At 33.7% G+C, this 22,204-nt stretch overlaps 1 protein-coding gene across 1 annotated transcript; it reads right to left on the bottom strand.

Moving 5' to 3' along the window:
• Positions 1-4,714: 4,714 nt before the first annotated feature.
• LOC132737514 (phosphatidylinositol-glycan biosynthesis class W protein-like) lies at positions 4,715-19,366 on the bottom strand. The gene is made up of 8 exons (XM_060724809.1): positions 19,119-19,366; positions 16,538-16,939; positions 14,036-14,192; positions 10,741-10,821; positions 9,477-9,646; positions 7,389-7,530; positions 6,722-6,815; positions 4,715-5,008 (listed from the first exon to the last, which is right to left on the bottom strand). The coding sequence occupies exons 1-8, from the start codon at positions 19,277-19,279 to the stop codon at positions 4,749-4,751; spliced, it is 1,467 nt and encodes a 488-aa protein (XP_060580792.1). The 5' UTR covers positions 19,280-19,366; the 3' UTR covers positions 4,715-4,748.
• Positions 19,367-22,204: the final 2,838 nt, after the last annotated feature.

Below are 22,204 nucleotides of genomic sequence, written 5' to 3'. Positions count from 1 at the left end.
TTAAATCTGCATCCGAATCGGTGCACATGCAAAAGTGTTACTGGTTGCTATTTCACCACCAAGTTGGATTTTGTGTCCTTATATAGGCCTATGGGAAACATTCTTATGTGTTAATTCAACAACTTTAGTTTTTTTGCTCATTATCAGTATTATGACGTTCTATCAATGTCGTTACATTACTTTCCTCTCCGAGAAGTCTCGTCCCGAGACTTGGCCTGGGAAATAATTGAGTTCAGCAACTCCAGTTCGGCAGTTGTCTACATCCCCACTGGCCACCAAATGTAACATTTAGGGCACACTAAACCCTCTCAGAGAAAAGCTAGCTCACCACCGAGAGGTTTATGCCCTTATATACGGGATACTTTCCTATAATTATGTTAATTCACCACATTTTGTTTTTGCCTGTTGTAGTGCTCATTTAGAGTTTTATGACGTTCTACCAACTTCGTTACCACCGTGTATATCCAGTAACGCAGGAATGTGCAAATAACGCAGGAATTGCAATGAAGAAACACAGAACTGTGCAATTTAATGGCTAAAACGACCACCGCGATAAGTAAATCAACTAATGTTTTTTATTGTACACCAAATTGGAAGCGTTAATGAAGTAGCGCATTACGGTTGCTGAGACATTATACTTCAAAAATAGTTCCATGAAATTGTTTATTTTTAAAGATCATTCATGAAAATAACGACATGAATAGCGTATTGATGGCGATTTTAAGTTTCGTTGATATCTTTAAATACAATAACGTACATATTACTTTATGATTTTTTATATTCGGTGTACCTGAGACATTTACAATCTACTTGTGTCATATTACACGTAACTTAGCAGATACAACGTAATTGAGACGATTTTTACGAGCTCGAGGTAACGCCGAATTCGTGAATGAAACATTGAAGCAACGGCGGTTTTCTCATTTAAAGTAGTTAAATCTTATTTTATCAGCTTCCTTCTATTGTTATACGACACTTAATTTTTGTAGTTTGACAAATGTCTTAGGTATACAGAATATGACAAAAAAAAATTTAAATGTGTTAAATGTGTATATAATTATTTGACGAAACACTCAAGTCACCTACAAAACGGTAATCAGGTTGTCTTTCTCACTAATGATATAAGAAAGTAAACAAATTCCTGAAAAAAAAATGAAATGCTGGTTAAAGTCTAATGTCATAGCAGCCGAATGCGCTAATTCATTTCTTTAAAATTGATTTGATTTAGAATAAAATATTTTGGTTCGTTTATTTACTGTGTTATTCGTTTTGACAATAGTGTTGCATAGATTCGGCGTTACTTTTACGTTAATTGAACATTTTTGCGTTACTGGATATGCACGGTGGTTACAGTTCCTATGAAAGTCGACAGAATAATCACTAGTTGCTAAGGAAGTCACTGGTTGCTACAGGAAGTTACTGGCTGCTATAAAAAGTCATTGATCCCTATGGAAAATCAATAGTTGATGTGTAATACAATGTTTGCTATCTAAAAATCAGTGGTGGCTATGGAAGTAACTGATTGCTTCGTAGAGTCATTGGTTGTTTTGGAAATCACTGATTACCATTAAAGTCATTGATTGCTAAGAAAAATCATTAACTGAGCACTATGGATTCAATCGTTTGCCCAGGACGGTCAATGCTTTAAGAAATCTTAATTGCTCAGCAAAAACAGAGGTTACTATGGAAGTCAGTGGTTGTTATGGAAAATCAGAGGTGGCTATGGAAGAAACTGATTGCTAAGGAAAGTCACTCGTTGCTATGATAATCCAAGCTGGAAGAAACAAAGTCAATGGTTGCAATAGAAGTCACTGGACTGTTGGTGAGTCAATAGTAAATGGAATGGTGAGTCAATTGTACAAATGTAAGTGGCTGGCAGCCATGGAAAGTCACTAGATGCTATGGAAAATTATTGGTTGCTATGGAAATTCAGTGGTTGATTTTTTGCGATGGAAAGTCAATGGTTGCTATGGAAACCCAATGGTTGCTATGAAGGTCATTTGGTGCTATGGAAAGTAAATGGTTGCTTTGAACAGTTACTAGTTGCTATGGAAAGTCAATGATTACTATAAAAAGTCTATGGTTGCTACAGAAGTAAATGGTTATAAGAAATGTAAATGGTTGCTTAGGAATGCCACTAGTTCTATGGAAGCCACTGAATGCTATAGAGTAAATGGTTGATAATGAAGTAAGTTGTTGCTAAGGGAGTCAGTGCTTGCTAATGGAAGTCAGCGGTTGCTACTGTGATCACTGGCTGCTACGGGAAGTCAGTAGCTGCTAAGGAAGTCAATGGTTGCTATGGAAGGTCAATTGTTGTTTTGGACGTCATTAGTTGCTAAGGGAAGTCGGAAAGTCAGCGTTGCTATTGAAAGTCAATGCTATGTAAATAGCTTGTTGCTAAGGAGTCACTTTTAAGATTGAAAGTCAATAATTGCTGTGTAAGTCAATGGGTTCTAACGAAATTTAATGGCTTCTATTGATCCATTTGACCTTAACAGTCAAGCTCATTTAAGAGTGAGTCACATTTGAATAAATCAACATGTCAGTTTTGTTTAAAGTGTTCTTTTGTATAAGAATGAATCAAATCAATAAATAAATAAGAAAGTTGCGACAATTAAAGCAAAATATATCAACATGTTGGTTTTGCCATATGCTTTCTTCTGTCTAAGTATGAATCTAATCTGTAAATAGGTAACAAAATTATGACAATTTAAGCAAATTTCAAAAATTTTGTCTCAAAGGTCAAGGCCAAATTTAGGTCAAAGTCATATCAGAGTAAGTCAATAAGGCCATTTTGTCATGTATTCTCTTGTTCAAGAATGAATCAAATCCATAAATAAACTAAGTTATGACAATTAAAGCGAAATTTCAATGATTTCATCTTAACGGTGAAGATCAAATAAAAGTCAAGGTCAAGTACATATAACCTTAGACATATTGGCGATTTAACTCCAGTTCCTTCCAGAACACATTTATTCGCACCTGGAATTCTCTTCCTGAAACACTTCGATCTAGTCCAACTTAAAGCTCATTCAAGTCCAAAATAACTCCGAATATCAAAAGACCACCATCTTACTATAATACAAAAACAAGTAAAGATTAAGATTAGGATGTAGCTCATTGAATGAGGATCTTTGTGGATAGCCCAACATGCACATGTGGAATGACAGAAACTGTATCTCATTTCTTATTGCAAAGTACCAAAAACAGAAATATACGTCAAAGATATCTCACTACTTTAAATTGTCCAGCTGCAGTATATAACCATCTTTACGGCAATGAACATCTCTCTTTTGATGAAAACAAAACCCTCTTTCAGAATGTCAAAAAATTCATTACACAGTCGAAGTGCTCTTTTGTGAATAAACTTGGCCTTTCTGTAGGCTCATATTTCTTTATATGTTAATCTTAAGTATTAAACTTCGATATATTCAATCATATCTTTCCTTAATTCTTCCTTTCTTCCAGCATTTCACCATAATTTACCTTAGTTTCTCTATAGTGATAATTCAACAATCAATTATTCTCTTATTCTTTGTTGTACATTCAATGAGCTTACATCTAACTGCAACTTTTTTGCATCTTTATCTTCAAAATAAATTACTTTTACTGGAGAGGAATTGATATAAGTATTGTTTTACTTGTTTTAAAATCCAGTCTGAATTACATTGTTATGCAATGTTTGTAAATGTCATTTTATGTACAATTTATTGAATAAATAAAGTTTAAACTAATTCCATAAATCAATTGTAGCAAAATTCACTTATTTGACCTTAAGTAATTTTTGTTGCGCACAAGTATGAAGACAAATATTACAAAATAATAGCCAATTATAGCTAAACAAGGGGGCCATTGGACCCAATGCGCTCACCTGAGTACTAAATGCAATTGATATACAAAAGTGAAGTTACCAGGTCTTAAAAATATACAAAACAAATAAATTTTTTTGTGTAAGTAAGAAGTTGATGTTTTAAGACAACACACCAAGAACTATAAAGTTATGATCAAGGTTAAAGTATGTGGATGGGAACAGTTTTTACTATATACATATAAGGAAAACCAATGACCCCGGGGCGGGGCCAATTTTGACCCTAGGGCTATAATTTGTACAATCTTGGTAGAGTTCCAATACACAATGGTTCATGCCAAATATCTAACCTCTAGCCTTTGTCAATTCAGAGGAGAAGGTTTTTTAAGTTTTTACTATATACATATAAGGAAAACCTATAACCCCCTGGGGCAGGGCCAGTTTTGACCCCAGGGCTATAATTTGAACAACTTTGGTAGAGGACCTATAGGTGTTATTATATACCAAATATCAAAGCTCTAGGCCTTGTACTTTTAGACAGGAAGATTTTTTAAGTTTGCATTTTTTAAGTTTGCATTTTTTAAACTCCTTTTCTAGCCCTGTGACCTACTTATGCAACAGACTGGAACCATTTGAACAACTTTGGCAGGGGACCACCCAAGGATCATTCCTGTAAAGTTTGGTTACTGTGCAGTCATTGGTTTTTGAGGAGATGTTGTTTAAAGAAATTGTTGATGATGCACGACGACGGACGGTGGGGGATCACAATAGCTCACCATGAGCCAAAAAAATTTGTGAAATTATAATAATTTGACCTTCAAGGGCAAGGTCATTTAGGAATCAGAGTTTGATATTCTTTCCTTAAGGAAACTTTCTTTTAACTAAAATAAATTAAAGCAACATTCATTTTATTTTTTTTACCAAATAATTTATTTCAATTTCACCAAAACTTCAAACAGACTTTCTTTTTGTAAAGAATATATGTAACACACGATAAAATAAACATGTAACCAGTCAAAATAATCATGGCAACTGTGTGAGGCTGGTATATAGTTCTAACTGACATATTGACTAAACCAGTCAGAAGATTGGCAAACAGGAAGTAGAACAGTCCATTGTAATTTATAGCAGATACAAGATCACATGTGTTGTATACATCTGTAACAGCAGTTTCCTGGTTTGGTTTGTAATCTGGAGATTCTGGAAAAAAGTTAAAAAACTGTCTGAAAATTTGTTTAAACCATATCTAGCTCTAAATTCTTTAATCTACTTTACAAGCTTTTATTTTTGGAAATGTTGATCATCAGTTTTGTACTTGTAGTAAAGGCTGATCACTTTCAGTTCCAGCAAGGGCTATCAGAGATTTGATTTGTGTCAACTTATGTATCAATAAATGCTTTCTTTACTTGTTAGCACTTGTGAGGAAAATAAAAGAAATTAAAACTACCAAGTTAGATTGTAATGGTAGGAATTTTATTTTTCCATTTGTAGTACTTTTTAAAGGAGCTGCAATTAGTACCTCAACTTTAATTTGAGAAAGCTTTGACTTTACATTTATTAAGCAAATGTTGTACATTTACAATGTATATGTAATACAGTGATGAGTTTGTTATTTTTAAAACAAGTAAATAATTTTTTGTTCTGTTTTGTAATACAGAAAGATATTTTTAATCCCAGGTAAAATGCAACAGAAAAGATTCTTTAGTTTTTGAAGTTGACCATACTCGCCATTATAGGCAACAAATTGGATGAAACATTCGTTCCAATAATATATGGCTTGAAACATTCATTCCTATAATGTATGGCCTCAAAAATTCATTTCTATTTTAATATACAGTGAAAGTTGAGAAAACCAGACGGCTTTCGGACCGAGGGTTTTGTCCGGTTTTCTCAGCGGTCCAGTATTCTCAATGTCCCCTTCAGCTGTTTAGGATCCTATAAACCGAGCAATGACTTACAAAAGATGCTGAACATATATTTGCATTTTAAAGATCATGAGTAAGTATATTGCTAAATAAAGAAATGATAAAAATACTATACAATATGTTCGAATTGTTTTGTCCCATTTTTGCATATAAATACAATAAAATTCTGGATTTAAAGGAACATCAGTTTCCTCATAACGATAAAGTCTGTTTACACCCGCATATGTTTACATTTGGGTAAGGGATAATGATTTAACAAACATCGTTTACTTTGTTTGTTTATAATAATGCCCCAATTGTAAATATTGCCTATACCATAATTGTCAGATAAATACTTTTACAGTAGGTCTCGGCAAAGTTTCACTGTCTTTAATTAATTTAAATTTGTCATTTATAGACAGCTCTCGTCAAATTCTTTTAGGCCATGGAATAGAACTTAGTGCTGATAAATGTCGTTTCCGTTGCGTTGTCATTATAGGAAATTAATATACAAAAAGCAATGCAGTATAATTATACTCTATTTTTCATTCATACTGATTTTAACTTATCAATTCCTTGTGCATTTTGGCATTTATATAAAACGGTAACATCTATACCTTACATTAAATCAAACTGTGAAAAGGGACATAATTAACAAATCAGACAATCATTGTTCCGTTACAGCTCAGTTAGCATATTAGACACAACCAATTGATAAGTACACAAGGTTATTCACACCTTCGTCGTCCGGTATTATCAGGGTAAGTGTCTATATAATTGACTTGTAGTCCACTTTCAACCGTCCGATATTCGGTTTTTACAGATTCTGGTATTGTCAATGTTAAATAAAATAGTTTAAAGAAGGGAAAATTTGGGACTGAATTATTCCTCCAGTGTTTAGAGAGTTCCGATTTTCTCAGCGTCCGGTTTTCTCAAAGTTCACTGTATCAAGTATAATAGAGGTAGATAACATTAAGAAACAAATGTTTACAATAGCAATCTGTTATACCTTTTTTGTTGGCAACATTACAGAGATGAGTAAGGCATGTAACAGCTATATCAAACACCAGAAATAACAACATCAACATACTGTTAAAAGCAATCTGAAATAGATAAATATGTTTGATTTTATATAGTGATTACGTAAATTTCATCCAAAATTATTAATTAAGTTGGAAATTACCAATTTACTGTTCATGATTAAGGTTCATGTAACAGGTAATAGTCTATATAAGCTGATTATGGATTATTTTTGGCACTTGATTTCAAAGAATGACTTCAACTTTTTGACCTTCACACAAACTTCTTTTGCACATATTTCCTCATCAGGATGAACAGTTGTGACAACTTATTATATTACCTTCATCAGATCAAATGGCCAACTTTGTCTTAAACCTGTTCTTTTATACAATTTGTTTTCTTCCCAATAGTTTCCTAAATTGCACTTTTTTAAAGTTTTTTTTCATTATCTTTTTTCAGCTGCTAAAATATGTTTGTGTAGAACATACATATAAATTGCTTAAAAATAATCTTCAATAAAAGAAAAAAATCCATAAAAGTATTGACAAAGTCTAATATTTTATGAAATTTAAATGAAATGTTTCAGTGTAAATTCTTAATACATTCATTTATAAAGGTGTGATAGTAAAAAGTTAAAGTGATCTTTGTTAACATACCATCCACAGTAGGTATGCTAAGTTAGCAAATCTCCGGGAAACTGGCTCCACATATTTGCCAGCAAAATACATGAGCAACCAACATACCCCACTAACAAGGAAAAGAGAGAAACATAACTTCATCCAGTCTCTCACGCATTCTCTGAAATAGTTAGAAGGGTACATTACAATCCTTCACTGGTACAGTAGTGTTTCATGCAAGATTTAAAGTGTTTTAATCTACTGTTAAAAGTACCAGAATAAATTTCAAATTTTTCATTATATTTCAAATTGAAGTTTAACTTTTTTTAATAATTTACAACTTTGTTTTCATAAGTGTAAAATGAAATTATTATTTCTGACTAAAAAATAACTAGAAATGTGTCATCATGCCACGGATGCCCCCGCATGCAGCCAAAATTTCAGATGGTGCATTAATTATTTTTTTCATTTTAAGTTCAAAGCCCTTAAAACTTTTCAATGTTAACACAAACCATTTCCATACAATGTTCAAGGCACTGAAATTATTCAGTCTTAACCTTTTAGAAATAGCATATTGCATATTTGCAGCCAAAATAATGGCTAAAAGAATGAGTGGTGAAACTGAAAGTTCAAAATTTTTCCAACATTCAGGAAAGATAAGTTTGTCTAAAATCATTGAACCATGACCAAATTAAAACTTAAACTGCTTATTCCTAAGATGTATCTATATTATTTTCAAAGTGAAAGAGACAAACTCTGCCAAAAAATCATCAAACCATGACCAAATTCCAACTTGACCTGCCCATTCCTTTGACATATCCATATGTCAAATTAAAGTTGAATATGTGACACTGTTGGGTAGATAATGAACAGAAACTGTAAATTTCATATTATTTTCAAAGTGAAAGGGGCATTACTCTGCCAAAAATCATTGAACCATGACCAAATTTGAAGTTGACCTGAGCATTCCAAAAACATTTCCATATGTCAAATTTGAGTTGAATGTGTTGTACCATTGGGAAGATAATAAACGGAAACTGAAAATTTCATATTACTTTCAAAGTGAAAGGGGCATAACTCTGCCAAAATCATTGAACCATGACCAAATTTGAACTTGACCTGCGCATTCCTTTGACGCATCCATATGTCACGTTTGAGTTGAATGTGTTGTACCTTGAGGGAGATAATGAATGGAAACTGAAAATTTCATATTATTTTCAAAGTAAAAGGGGCATAACTCTGCCAAAAATCATCGAACCATGACCAAATTCGAACTTGACCTGTATTTTTTCATGACATATCAATATGTCAAGTTTGAGTTGATTGTGTTGTACCATTGGGGAGATAATGAACGGAAACTGAAAATTTCATATTTTTTTCAAAGTAAAAGGGGCATAACTCTGCCAAAAATCATTGAACCATAACCAAATTCGAACTTGACCTGTATTTTCTCATGACATATCCATATGTCAAGTTTGAATTGAATGTGTCCAACCGTTCTTAAGATAATGAACGGAAACTGAAATTTCATATTATTTTTAAAGTAAAAGGGGCATAACTCTGCCAAAAATCATCGAACCATGACCAAATTCGAACTTGACCTGTATTTTCTCATGACATATCCATATGTCAAATTTGAGTTGAATATGCCCAACCGTTCTTAAGATAATGAACGGAAACTGATGATGACGGAATGACAGAATGACGGAAGGACGGAAGGACGGAAGGATGGAAGGACGGAAGGACGGAAGGACGGAAGGACGGAATGACGGAACAGGGTAACACTATATGCCCCGGCCATTACATGGCGGGGGCATAAAAAGAAAATTTCCAAAACGACAAAAATTGCATATGAATGAGACTACATTGGAAGAGCACTAGACAATGATTTTAGATTCAAAAGTGTGATTCTGATTCTCACACTGGAATTTGGATGAAGACAGATAAGAAGAAGTGAGCACTTTACTGACATTAATGAAATGAGTCATAACAATCCTAGAATAGTTAATGCTCTTTTGCATAAGACACAATTTTTGTACATCTCACTGTGTGACTGTGTCATACAAACTTACTTAACTCACAAGTACAAATTTACATCATACATACCAGTAACAAATAACTGCTCACCTTTTTTTCATGACAAGTTTTCCCAGCTGAACACCCATTATATAGATACTTAGGAAGCCGACACTTGAGTACAGCCCCTCTCTGTTAGCATCTATTAGATCTGTACGGCCTCCTTTACCATCTGCTCCTTTTATAATATAATCCTTCAAGTCACCATAGGTCAAATTGTGCTGTAGAAAATATGAAATAAAACTTTTAATAAGGTTATAATATTATTAAACCATTGTAATTTTAATTTATACAAATTTATTTTAGTTTGATTATGTTGTAAGCTATAAACTTATTGAAACACTCTAGAATCTGTCCCTAGACCAAACCAGTACTAAACAATGAATGAGAAGTTTCTTGCTCAATGAAGCAACTGCTTGCCCCTGACAGGTTTTAAACCCACTCTGTCAGAAATCCTTAGATTACTAGTCTGACGCATTAACCACTCTGCCATGCCGCCATTGTTATTTTGCTGAGCATTTTGTATTATATTTTTGTCGATAAAATCTTACAAAATTGCTAGGTTTTGGTCAAATGATAATATCTTACAAGTCTTTACTAGTTTAAATGGGAGAACAATCAGAATCAGACTTTTTGTCATACCCTGCCGCAGACCACTTACCTATCCAGTTTTATTTAAACATAGTTCAGGCATGTACATGTAAGATCTAAAATTGTTTGTGGATTTAATTCACATTAGTTGTAACCTATATTTCTGCAAATAACTGGTTATGTTCTCATACTAAATCATTTAATACAGCAATATTTGACTATTAAATAATAGTTAAATGATCTAGTATTATTTTTGTCAACAAAAACACCTATGCTGTGACCATAGTTTAAACTATAAATCTATTGACTTAATGCTCAGTCTAACTAATGAATTTACTAGGATGGCACTGAAAGTCACTGTAAGGCAGTAAGCTTTAAGAAGTTACAATGCTTTAGAACAATGAGCTGAAGACTCAATTCAGTTGTCAGTTGTTATTATAGTTATTCTTATGGTTTTGAATGACTGTTACAATAAAAAAACCTTCTTTCAAATTGAGAATTAACAAGATGATTTTGTATCTTTTGTAAATTTTAAGCTTTTTAATATCATAATAAAACAAGTATCTGACATTTTGTTAAAAGTATCTCACATTTAGTTGTCATATTTTATATACATCATACTCATCCTAGTAAGTGTATATGTAATGACTAGCAGTATAAGATTTTGAATATTATACATCATGAGAGCTATCATTTAGATTATCATCATGAAATTGCTACTTACCTGATATACTGCTATGATTAACACAGCTATGATGTTCCATAACCGTGGTGATACTATACAAAACAACAGTGTACAACCTATCTGTAAATATAATTATAGTTAACAGATAATTTATTAGTAAGTGAATAATTTCTCTATAAATCAAAGGGCTGTGGTATTTTCTGATCTTTGCAATCTAAATCATACTGACTGTATGTATGTATTTTCCTGTATAAATTTATTTTTATATACTATAATTCATCTTACGCAGCGACTGCGTTTAGATTTTTTTCTTAACAGTTTGAGATTGATACATATGGAATTTTGCATGACTAGAGTTGCATCAAAAAATCATTTTTCATTTTGTATGTCAGACAGCCACACATTATCCTTGCATATCGTGGCTACTTCCTTAAAAAAGACACTTAAAAAAAAGTTGCCTCGACTAGGATTTGAACCTTAGGCCTCTCACACCCTAAACGAGCGCGCTACCTCTGCACAACGGTGAAGTAATACCTATATAGCTTGAATAACAAGCAATTATCATAGTATTGCAAGCAATCCATAAGTCCACTACCGGTTAGAACCCCATCAACATTCTGAAGGGCCATTGGCCATTCACTAATGTTTCAATTTTTCTCTATTTTAAGTAAACTTGTTGGAAAAGTTCTTTAAAAGTGATCACAGGAAACAGTTTTTATGAACAGAAAGACAGACGGACTGAAGGACACTCTAAAGTTAATATTTAAAACATCCCTGTTACCAAAATATAACATTTTAAAAGCAAAATTCTTAAAGCGGAGATAACTCTTGAATTAAAGATGCAATTTCATAAAAATTTTCAGCTCTTTTTGACTAATCACAAATATTGTTATATTTGCCATGTTTTAAGCCTATTTGTTGCCAAGGCAACTGATATTTTTTCAAAATAGGAAGAACAGATAAGACATGCATAATCTCAAGACTGCTATCTACCCATATGTCAAGTTTCATTAAAATATTTCCAGTATTTTTTCAGTGGATTCAGTTTATGTGTAAAATTTGCCATATTTTCAGTCTATGTGTTGCCATAGCAACCAGAATTCTCAACATAGGAAGAAAAGAAAAAGACTTGCATAATCTCAAGACTGCCATCTACCCATAATTATGTCAAGTTTCATAAAAATATTTCCAGTACTTTTTGCTTTATCACTGGATCCAGTTTATGTGTAAAATTTGCCATATTTTCAGCCTATTTGTTGCCATAGCAACCAGAATTTTCAACATAGGAAGAAAAGAAAAAGACGTGCATAATCCCAAGACTGCCATCTACCCATATGTCAAGTTTCATAAATATATTTAAAGTACTTTTTGCGTTATCACTGGATCCAGTTTATGTGTAAAATTTGCCATATTTTCAGCCTATTTGTTGCCATAGCAACCAGAATTTTCAACATAGGAAGAAAAGAAAAAGACGTGCATAATCTCCATACTGCCATCTATCCATATACCAAGTTTCATAAAAATATCTTCAGTACTTTTCAAGTTATCGCGGGATCCAGTTTTGTGGACGGACTGACAGACGGACAGACAGACGGACGGACGGACTTACTTAGCAGACGTGTTTGTGGGGTTATTCCTTTGATCTCTTAACCCCACAAGAGCAAATTTTTTTAACCCCATAAGAGCATTTTTAACCACATAATACATGTCTCTACGGAATGAACCCCATACAGAGTGCCTGTACATAAACCTAAACCTCATAATGTAGCTCTCGTCTGCTCGGACAGACGGATGGACAGACGGACGGAGGGTAAACCTAAAGTCCCCTCCGGTAAACCGGTAGGGGACTAAAAACAAATACATTGTAATTCTAAATTGAGAATTTGTAATCCTTATTAATTTCGAGGTATTTTGTTCACAATAAACCTGTTGTTTAACACTGATGAAAATAATTTAGCGAAAATCTTCTCGCCGAAACAGTCCGACATGTATATATTCCACTACTCGACAGTCAGATTTATTTGTGTACTACGCTCTGGAGTATTCGGTAATCGACATAGCTAAAAATAGCATTTTCATTGATTAAGCTTTACGGAAATAGCCGAACATTTTTCATTGGGTAAAAAAGATATTCATCCGCGAAATTTGTGATTATAACCTCATATTTCTATTGACTAATCTAAACTTTTAATGTATTGTAATTCGGTAATTGCCTACATTAAACATTATTCCTTCTTTTAAATTGCTGGTTTTTAAGCAGTTTTGAGTGAGAACTACTTTGCGTTGTTAGGTCTGTAAGGAAATTTTGTGTTGGACCGTGGATGTTAGCTTTGTATTTACTGATCTTGCGATCAGAAAATACAAAAATGATAAAGGATATCGAGATTGATGGCTTTATTAACCCTTACATTGTTGGAACAAAAAGCCTAGCCTTTGCAATCAGTTTACACACGGGCCAGCCAGTACATCTGTGCCATCTAACCAGATTTTATACTGTTGGTAGCTCAACTTTTGTATTTTAATATTAAAATCTCTAAAACAGTTATGAATAACCATTCCTATTCAAAGCTGGGCAAATCAATTGCAGTGATGGAGCAGGTTATGTGTTAACTAAACACAGGAAAAATATGCACAATGCCATTCTTTCCTGAAATCTTTAAAACCACACCTTTTGAAAAAAAGTTAATTAAAGTTTATTAAAAATTACTTAACTGTATGAATATATTTTTCAAACAAATTTCTATGCTGATGTTATTTAAGAGCTCACAATCCAAATAAACAAAAAGAAGAACTTTTTGTTTTGACATTTGCAACCCTAACCTGATAAGGGTTCTTTTTCATCCTTTGCAATTAAACTAAGAATCAGAATGACTTCAGTTAAGAAAGGAAATCAAGTTATATATAAAATTACTGTAGTTTATACAGAATTTATTTAGTTTGTGTTGGAAGATATAAGCTTATAAACACACTCTTGAATCTGTTCCTGAAACCAACCAGTACTGAGCAATGAGTGTAAAGTTTCTTGCTCAAGGGAACAATGACTTGCCCCTGATATGGTTTGAACTCATGCAGCAAGCAAATCCCTAAGGTTACTATTCAGACATGTAGACCAGCCACCACACAAATTTATTTGTGAGGACTAAATTTTGTTTGACATGGAATATTACCAACAAAATACATCAACACAAAGCACATTATCTAAATTTGATGTTTGCAAAACAAAGTACAAACTGACAATTCTGATCTCCCTCCATCTGTAGAGCTACCATGTCTTATTACTAACCTCATAGAGCTTATGAAACTTAACAATATGCATAGTAAACTAATCAACTACCTTTACAGCAGCAAGTGTGAAGAAGAAATTCCAGTGTACACCATATTCTGTCACATGTTCCTGATAGTTGGTAGATTTCACAGCTAGTACACGCACCAGACCTAGTGCCAACAATGGAACAGATGACTTCAAAGATTTCAGTAGTGATGGCACAACTCTGTACAATGAGAAATTGTCCAGTTATTTTTGCATTCAGTGCTCAAAAGGTCTTCTTTAATTCAAGAGCTGTTCATATACCAGCCATTTGATATAAACCACATTATTGTCCATACTTATAATATATTCTCTAATAAATGCTGCAAGTGTTTTACATTTTCCAAAAGTCAGCCAATAATTAAAGTACACACCACTTTAATTAACATAAATCTAATCTAATTTGCCTACTGTTTAAGTGATATTTTCATACTTGTTTATACATGCTAGAAGCACCAAATTTGTTAAAATTGTGCCAATTTCTGTGAATTTTTAACAAATTGCTTTCGTCTCTGTACATTGTAAGTCAGTCTTCTTTTCTTCTTTGACAAAAGGGGGAGTTTGTCAATATGTTGTACCCAATCTCACTATTTGGAGAAGTTTTTCTCTTCTAAAGTACAGATCACTTTTGTAAACTACTATAATCTCTAATTGATTTGTATATAAAGAGAAACAATTTATTAATTAAACATTCATTTTGTTATTATATAAAGCAATTGTTATTACATTATAAAAAACTTGTTCATAATCAAAGATCACATAAATTTGTATGCCTTTTATTACATTGTAAATCAAGATTCAATTTGTATATTAATTTGCACATATAAAATAAACAAATTATAGGAACTGAGTTATTTTTGCCACAAATATAAGTACAAGAAAGTTCCAGACTCTATGAAATAGTTGATACCATTCTTTTGCCTATTTTGCACATATATTTATTGTACATTGGGAAAAGAAATCAGCAAGAATTTGTAACAGAGTTACCAACGTCCCCCGCCTTGGGAAGTTTTATATGAAGCATAAAATTGAACTATTTCAAAAGATTGAGGTATGGACCTTGGGACATTCAGTCCAAAATTATGATCAATGCTAGATCTGCAAATGCAACAATATGTTAAAAAAATAAAATGAAACACGGAATTTAAAAATCTATCATGTTAAGCTTTGACCTCTAAGTGTGACCTTGACCTTGGAGGTAGGGGAGCAGGTGTTGTGCATGACATATCGTCTTATTATTGAGACTATTTGTGCCAAGTATTTTCAAAATCCCTTGAACTATGAAGAAGTTCTAGATCCGACACAAAATATACCCTATAACAGACTATGTTAGTTTTTGACCTCTAAGTGTGACATTGACCTTTGAGGTAGGGATGCAGGTGTTGCGCATGACACATCCTCTTATTATAGTGACTTTTTGTGCAAAGTATTTTCAAAATCCTTTGATCTATAAAAAAGTTATGGACCGGACACAAAATATACCCTGTAACAGACTATGTAAGTATTTGACCTCCAAGTGTGACCTTGACCTTGGAGGTAGGTGACAGGTTTTTGCACATGACACATCTTCTGATTATTGTGAACATTTAAATCAAGTATTAACAAAATTCCTTAATAGATAAGAAAGTTATAGACCGGACACGACATATACCCTCAAATAGACAATGTTGACCTTGAATGAGCAAGTGCGACCTTGACCTTGCAGGTAGGGGTCTGGTTGTTGCGCATAACACATCATCTTATTATAACAAACATTTGTGTCAAGTTATTTCAAATTCCCCTGATAAATGACAAAGTTATGGACCAGACACAAAATATACCCTGTAACAGACTATGTTAATATTTGACCTCCAAGTGTGACCTTGACCTTGAAGGTAAGTGACTGGGTTTTGCGCATGACACATCGTCTGATTATTGTGAACAATTATGGCAAGTATTTACAAAATCCCTACATAGATAAGAAAGTTATGGACCGGACACGACATATACCCTCAAATAGACAATGTTGAACTGAATGAGTAAGTGCGACCTTGACCCTGGAGGTAGGGGTCTGGTTGTTGCGCATGACACATCGTCTTATTATAATAAACATTTGTGCCACGTTATTTCAAATTCCTTTCATAAATGACAAAGTTATGGACCGGACACGAAAGTTGACGGACGGACGGACAGATGGACGTCCGGCTGAAATGGAATAAGGGGCCATTTCTTTTGTTATTTTCTAATGTTTAATAGAAGGCCAATGGCCCCTTACTCTATTGTTACGGAATGAACTCTATTGTTTTCTTTTGTTCTGTTTACAGTTAGATGGCCCCCTATCCCTGTTTGGTAGTGCGGACAGACGGACGGACAGGCGAACGGAGGAACAGGGAGCCTATTTCTATATCCCCCTTTTTTCTTCGAAAAGGCGGGGGACAACAAGCAGTCAGTTGTTTAAGTCTAAACCCTTTTTTGTATAGATTGTAAATATCATGTATAAAAATATTCTGACGATTAAAATATGTTTAAACCAAAGGTGTAGAAGCTCACCTGTCTGTGGATGTGATACCCCTAGCTTCTGGTGACACAACAGCATTTGTAATGAGAAATCCTCCTACACCAACATCCATCAATCCTGTGCCATATGTTTCTACTTTAGCAAAATTTCTTGGAAATATCTTAAAGTCCACAGCTAGGATTGAAAATGCAGTGATTACGTTTGCATATGCTCTATAATATGTAATAAAAGGTCTTCTATTGCTCATGTGAACATCTTTGAGAACCACTTTTTCTCTTACAGATCTGATTTTTGTCATCTTTAATTTCATGTTAAATATCAAAGCCAAAATCATGAAGAAACCAAAAAGGCACTGGAAGGAATACTGGCTAAATACTGTCATGGTAAGCTGTAGGGGAACTATCACTGCAATAAAATCTAACAGCAACCCAACCCTGCAAATACAAAACAAACAAAATTATAAATATACATGTACATGTATGTACTGTACATGTATGTACTACTTATATTTATTATTCAATGACTAAAATATCCTGAAAATAGTTGTACAATCATACTTATTTAATATCTTTTTACCCATTGTATATTATAATGCAATCATACCACAATGTCTAAAGGCAGGTCACATGCAACAATAGGCTATTAACAAATTGCTAGACAAAAGTTTTGACTGTATCAGAAAAAGAAGCTATGGCAACTTATTAATCTTGTATAGTCTAGATCAGTAGATTATTAAGTACAACAGTCATGTAATTTGGTGCTGGATTCATGATGATTAAAGGGACATTATTTTACAGTAATTTTATCCTTATTAACAAAACAAATTAGATAAGAGGAGTAGTTGTGGTCAGTGCTAGTTAAGAGTGTAAGGTATACTTCTGGACAGCTTCCACAGGTCATATGACGAGGCGGGCAGTAAGACAGGGCAACCCATACCAGGGCAGAACATACCTCTGTACAGGGCGAGCCATATTTTGGGACAGGGCGGACCATGACTAGAGAAGAGGCATACCATGCTTTAAATTCAAATTTAATATTGCTATTTCATTTCTTTTTTTATCTTTTGATATCAATATCATCCTAAACATGCCATATATCTAAGCATTTTAGTATTGAACAGATTTATATTGAAAAATTTAAACATCGATCTAGTTAAATATGTACTGATTAATCATGTGCACATGACATAAGGCGGACAGCAGACTTCCCGAAAGTTAAAAAAGACATTCGGTCTGACAAACCATGAAAATCTGTCAAACCGAAACGAAATCTGTCAGACCAAATAAAATTAATCAAAATCAAAGGAAAACTTGTGTTTGTATTTCTAAGACACTTTTAGGTTTTAATTTTTTCGCAATAAAAATCGGCACAGTCTGTACAGTTCATTTTCATCTCCTCCCTCTCATACACCAACGATTTACGGTCCTGCTTCCATTTTTCATTAAATTTTGTCTCAGATCTATTCTTTTCATCATTATACTGCTGTACTGCGTGCTCCGCTGACGTAGATTTTGGTTTTTCCCATGTTTGGCACCTATAGTGACGCAATTTTGTATACATGCGACTTGGATAAAAGCCGGACAGTCGGACCGATCCGGAATAGAAAAACCTTCGGACCTAATCAATATTTATAGGACATGTCTGCCGGACCGACGTATTTCGGGAAGTCTGGGACAGTGGATTAATATAATTTTACATAAATTTATTATCATATTGTCTTTTTTGTATCATATTGTTAAATAAAGGTTTTCAGTATTAGCAGCATTACTGTCTTATTATTTAACAAACAATGACTAATTGGTCAATTACCACCTGATTAAATGTCCAACTGGATGCTGTTATTTATAAATTCATTACAACATTTTGTTTAAAGTTATAAACTGCTTAAGTTTAATTAATAATATGTATACATATATATTTATAATGAAAAGAAAAAAAGAAATATCAATATTTAAATGTTTATATTACATTAAATCACAGATCATCTTGTCTTGAGTCATGGTCTTCCCTGTCCCAAAATAAGGTTCGCTCTATCCAAACATACAGTCCGCCCTGTCTCACGGTCCACCTTGTCCAATATATCTCTCATTATGTGCACATAATTCTTTCCACACGGTACGGTTGAAGGTAAGACAAAACATCCATAAGGTACAACATTTTTATACCATTTTCAAGGGGAATAATTAGTTAATAAAAAACTGCAAAAGATGAATATAAATCTGCTTCTGTTAGTTTTAAGTCCATATATGGAAGCATTTCGGGTGGATAAAATTAAAAGGACCTGGAAAAAAAGTTTGCTAAATTGCTTTGACTGTTATATTACTACAATGTGCAGTTTTGTTTCCTGTGTCTCGTTCTTTTTCAGCGGTTTAGAAAGTATTGTATAATGAACCCTGTACCATGATAAGTATTGTATGGTGAGCTGAGCGTATCATTACACCCTCTAACTTCTCGTCCTCTAAATATGATGATGCTTTTGAGATATTTTTACTTCAGTGCCTGACGAACAACATTTTGCAACATGCATTATTTCATTGAACTAGAGATACGACAATGTTTTAGTGAAATATGTAAAGAATCAAAGGTTGAACTTGAGTTTAACTAAGTTTTTACCACACTTTTTCTGTAAACTTCGCCAACCCTGGAATAACAACGACACTTGCATCTCTAATGTATACTGGTAAAAGACATGCGATCCCAGTAACTGCGATATGCAATGCATCTGTACCATTCGTTCCACCTATAAATGCTTCGTGTTCGTCTTTGTACGTCATCCTTTAATAATATTTTATTCAGTTAATTCATTGACAACTTGCAGAAATCACATTTTTTAAGTCTGTATCATCAAGACGCTTGAATATCTACGTCGCAAAGATCAGGATGATGTTTTAGTACTAAGTTGCTGACGAATAAAATATTAAACGGCACTTTATTGCCCAGGCCAATATCAGGACATATTGCCTGCTTTTTAATGAATGATATTAATTAGCTTAAGAATAACGCTAACTTGTCATTGTCCTTAGGGATTAGTATAAAAGTATCACTTTATATGTAATATAGATATACATTTTGTACATGTATAGAGAAAATTGCATTCACCCGTCTGCAAAAAGGCGCACTTTGTAAAATAATATCATGTCCCTCAACTATATCTATTGCAAATCTACGCATGATCGGGCCAATATTGACCACTGCAAATATGAGATCAATTATACACATGTAAACTTATAAGAATTGCGCGTTTCCATAAAGTAATATACAATTTGACATCACCCCAACATTATGCATGTTGTTAGTCCAACTAATTGTACCGTGCGAAGATATATTTTGCGTTTTTGTGTATGGGCAATATCTCTCTTGTAGCGTGATTATGCCCAGAACAAACATATTTTAGAATCAATATATTTTGGCTAGCCATGTTATCTGATTGCTGTCTTTTACTGTATAAATTTGTCCGCTTTATATTCCACAAAGGCTAAAAACGCGTTATGCAAAGTACAGGTCATGAAGAATCCATCATAGTATACGTAATGTCCAACTTTTTTAGCTGCGTCACGACAAAACCAACATAGTGGGTTTGCGACCAGCATGAATCCAGACCAGCCTGCGCATCCGCGCAGTCTGATCAGGATCCATGCTGTTCGCTTACAAACTCTTTTACTAGCAGAGAAACTGATAGCGAACAGCATGGATCCTGATAAGATTCATGCTGGTCGCAAACCTACAATGTTGGTTTTGTCGTGACGCGGCTCATTTATTTCCAGAGTTTAACACTGTTTATTCATCAATTTCAAATTGTGTAAACTTTCCCACTCTTGAACAGTGTTAAACTCTGGAAATGTCTGCGCTCGTCATTCTTCAATCGCATTAATTAATATGTCTTATGACTTTAATAGTACGTACGCTTATCACGTTGATGTTGTTTAATTACAAATGTGTTGTCGCTTAATTTTGCTGTGTTTGCAACATCTGCAGTGTTAATTCTGAGCATATGTCAGTTAAAATACCTTAAAAGTCTTCGTAGTATTACTCAGATTACCGTTAATAAACACGATTTAACTTTTGGTTATGTACCCAAATTTATTGACCGTGTGCGTTGAATTTGTGTTTGATTTGTAATTAAATAAATGAACTATAATATCATTTCTCTCAGCTATATATTTTGAAAATGTCAGCATGATCAGGCAAATATTGAGCAGCGTATATGACACTATTTATACATGCACATTTATAAGATTTGTTTTAAGTGTATATGTACATGTATTCTGCCGGACATATAATGTATATATGCGGCCATGGTGTCAGAAACCCAGGTATAAATACTAAATTTAATACTTATATTTGTTCAACAAATTTCATTCACGTATCAATACAGACCGATTCAAGATTGAAACAGAGCCATGTAAACTACGCTTTATTCATTTGCCTTCAGTAACCATGGTAACTTCTCGATGGAATCGATTTGTTTTTATTTGTTTGGCTCGTCAGACCAAACAAATAATGGTAGTGAAATTTCAGACTCTAATGCTGTTAATTGCAAATGCCGAAAGTAGTCCGCTTTTTTGAAGCGGATACTTCTCTTTATATGTACACTAACGCAGAATAATTCAGGGGAGATCACTGCGTAAAGATGGTCAAATGACAGGCGCATTAATTTTCAGGCAAAAGGCGCATTAATTTTCGAGCAAAATAATTCCCGAATGGTCGAAGATTTCTAATATTGTTTTATTCTTTATAGATATACATGCTTATAGTAAGCTCCGGTGAGCGGCGTCGTCTCTTATGGAATGCTTTTTATTTTGGCCTATGGAAGGAGCTGTTATTATTAACAGTTAATGTCATGTTGTTAAAATTACATATGTGTTAAACAACAGTGAGCGTCGTTACAAACCCTAATTTAGAATAATATGGGTTTCTTAAGGCCATTAACATATAAATTCACCGTGTCCGAGGGGTTTGCGCGCTCGCCTAGGAAGCGGGAAGTCTGGAGTTCAAGTTCCAGATAAGGCACTCATTTTTTTCAAATTGTTTAAGTCAAATAAACATTGGATAGAATATCAGTATTGCAATTAGTCTTATAGCCAATTTACTAAAATTAAAACGATGAAAAGCATTGGTGGCACTATACAAAAACAAATTGGTTTATAATCTCACAACCTGCACCTTTCTTACATTCTGAGGCCCAAACAAATTAAGCGCCTTCTGTGCTTTGATTGTTTTTTTTGCAGGTCATATATTTAATTTTCAGTACACTAGTTAGCGGATGACGTTTACTAGCAAACACAGTTCTGTTACGTTACTTCTTTTAATAACATGGAACTTAATTTTTTTTAAATTGGACACATGAAAAAGATAATATGAGCCGCTTCACGATAAAACCATCATAATGGGTTTGCAACCAGCATGGATCCAGATCAGAATCCATGCTGTTCGCTTACAGACCCTATAACAAGTAAAGAAACTGACAGCGAACAGCATGGATCCTGATCAGACTGCGCGGATGCCTGCGCTGGTCTGGATCCATGCTGGTCGCAAAACCATTATGCTGGTTTTGTCGTGACGCGGCTTATATGTTTTGCGGAAGATCTTCTTTTTCTTATTTGGGAAATATTTTTTATGAAAATATTCATTTACATTAAATAACTCGGTCAATACAAATGTTTTAATAAATTAAAGTGACCATCATAGTGTGTATGTAA

Source organism: Ruditapes philippinarum, unplaced genomic scaffold (genome assembly GCF_026571515.1).
Source record: "Ruditapes philippinarum isolate M1 unplaced genomic scaffold, ASM2657151v2 ctg707_1_1_1_1, whole genome shotgun sequence".
In the NCBI taxonomy this organism is placed as follows: domain Eukaryota; kingdom Metazoa; phylum Mollusca; class Bivalvia; order Venerida; family Veneridae; genus Ruditapes; species Ruditapes philippinarum.
Note: the sequence above shows the minus strand (reverse complement) of the source record. Positions and strands in the feature narration are given on the sequence as shown.

Coding starts and splice junctions, on each gene's coding strand:
- LOC132737514 (XM_060724809.1), bottom strand. CDS start 19,279: ATGACGTACAAAGACGAACACGAAGCATTTATAGGTGGAACGAATGGT. Junction 7,531..9,476: donor AAACTTGTCATGAAAAAAAG/GTGAGCAGTTAT, acceptor TAACTATTTCAG/AGAATGCGTGAGAGACTGGA. Junction 5,009..6,721: donor TAATGTTGCCAACAAAAAAG/GTATAACAGATT, acceptor ACTTTTTTCCAG/AATCTCCAGATTACAAACCA.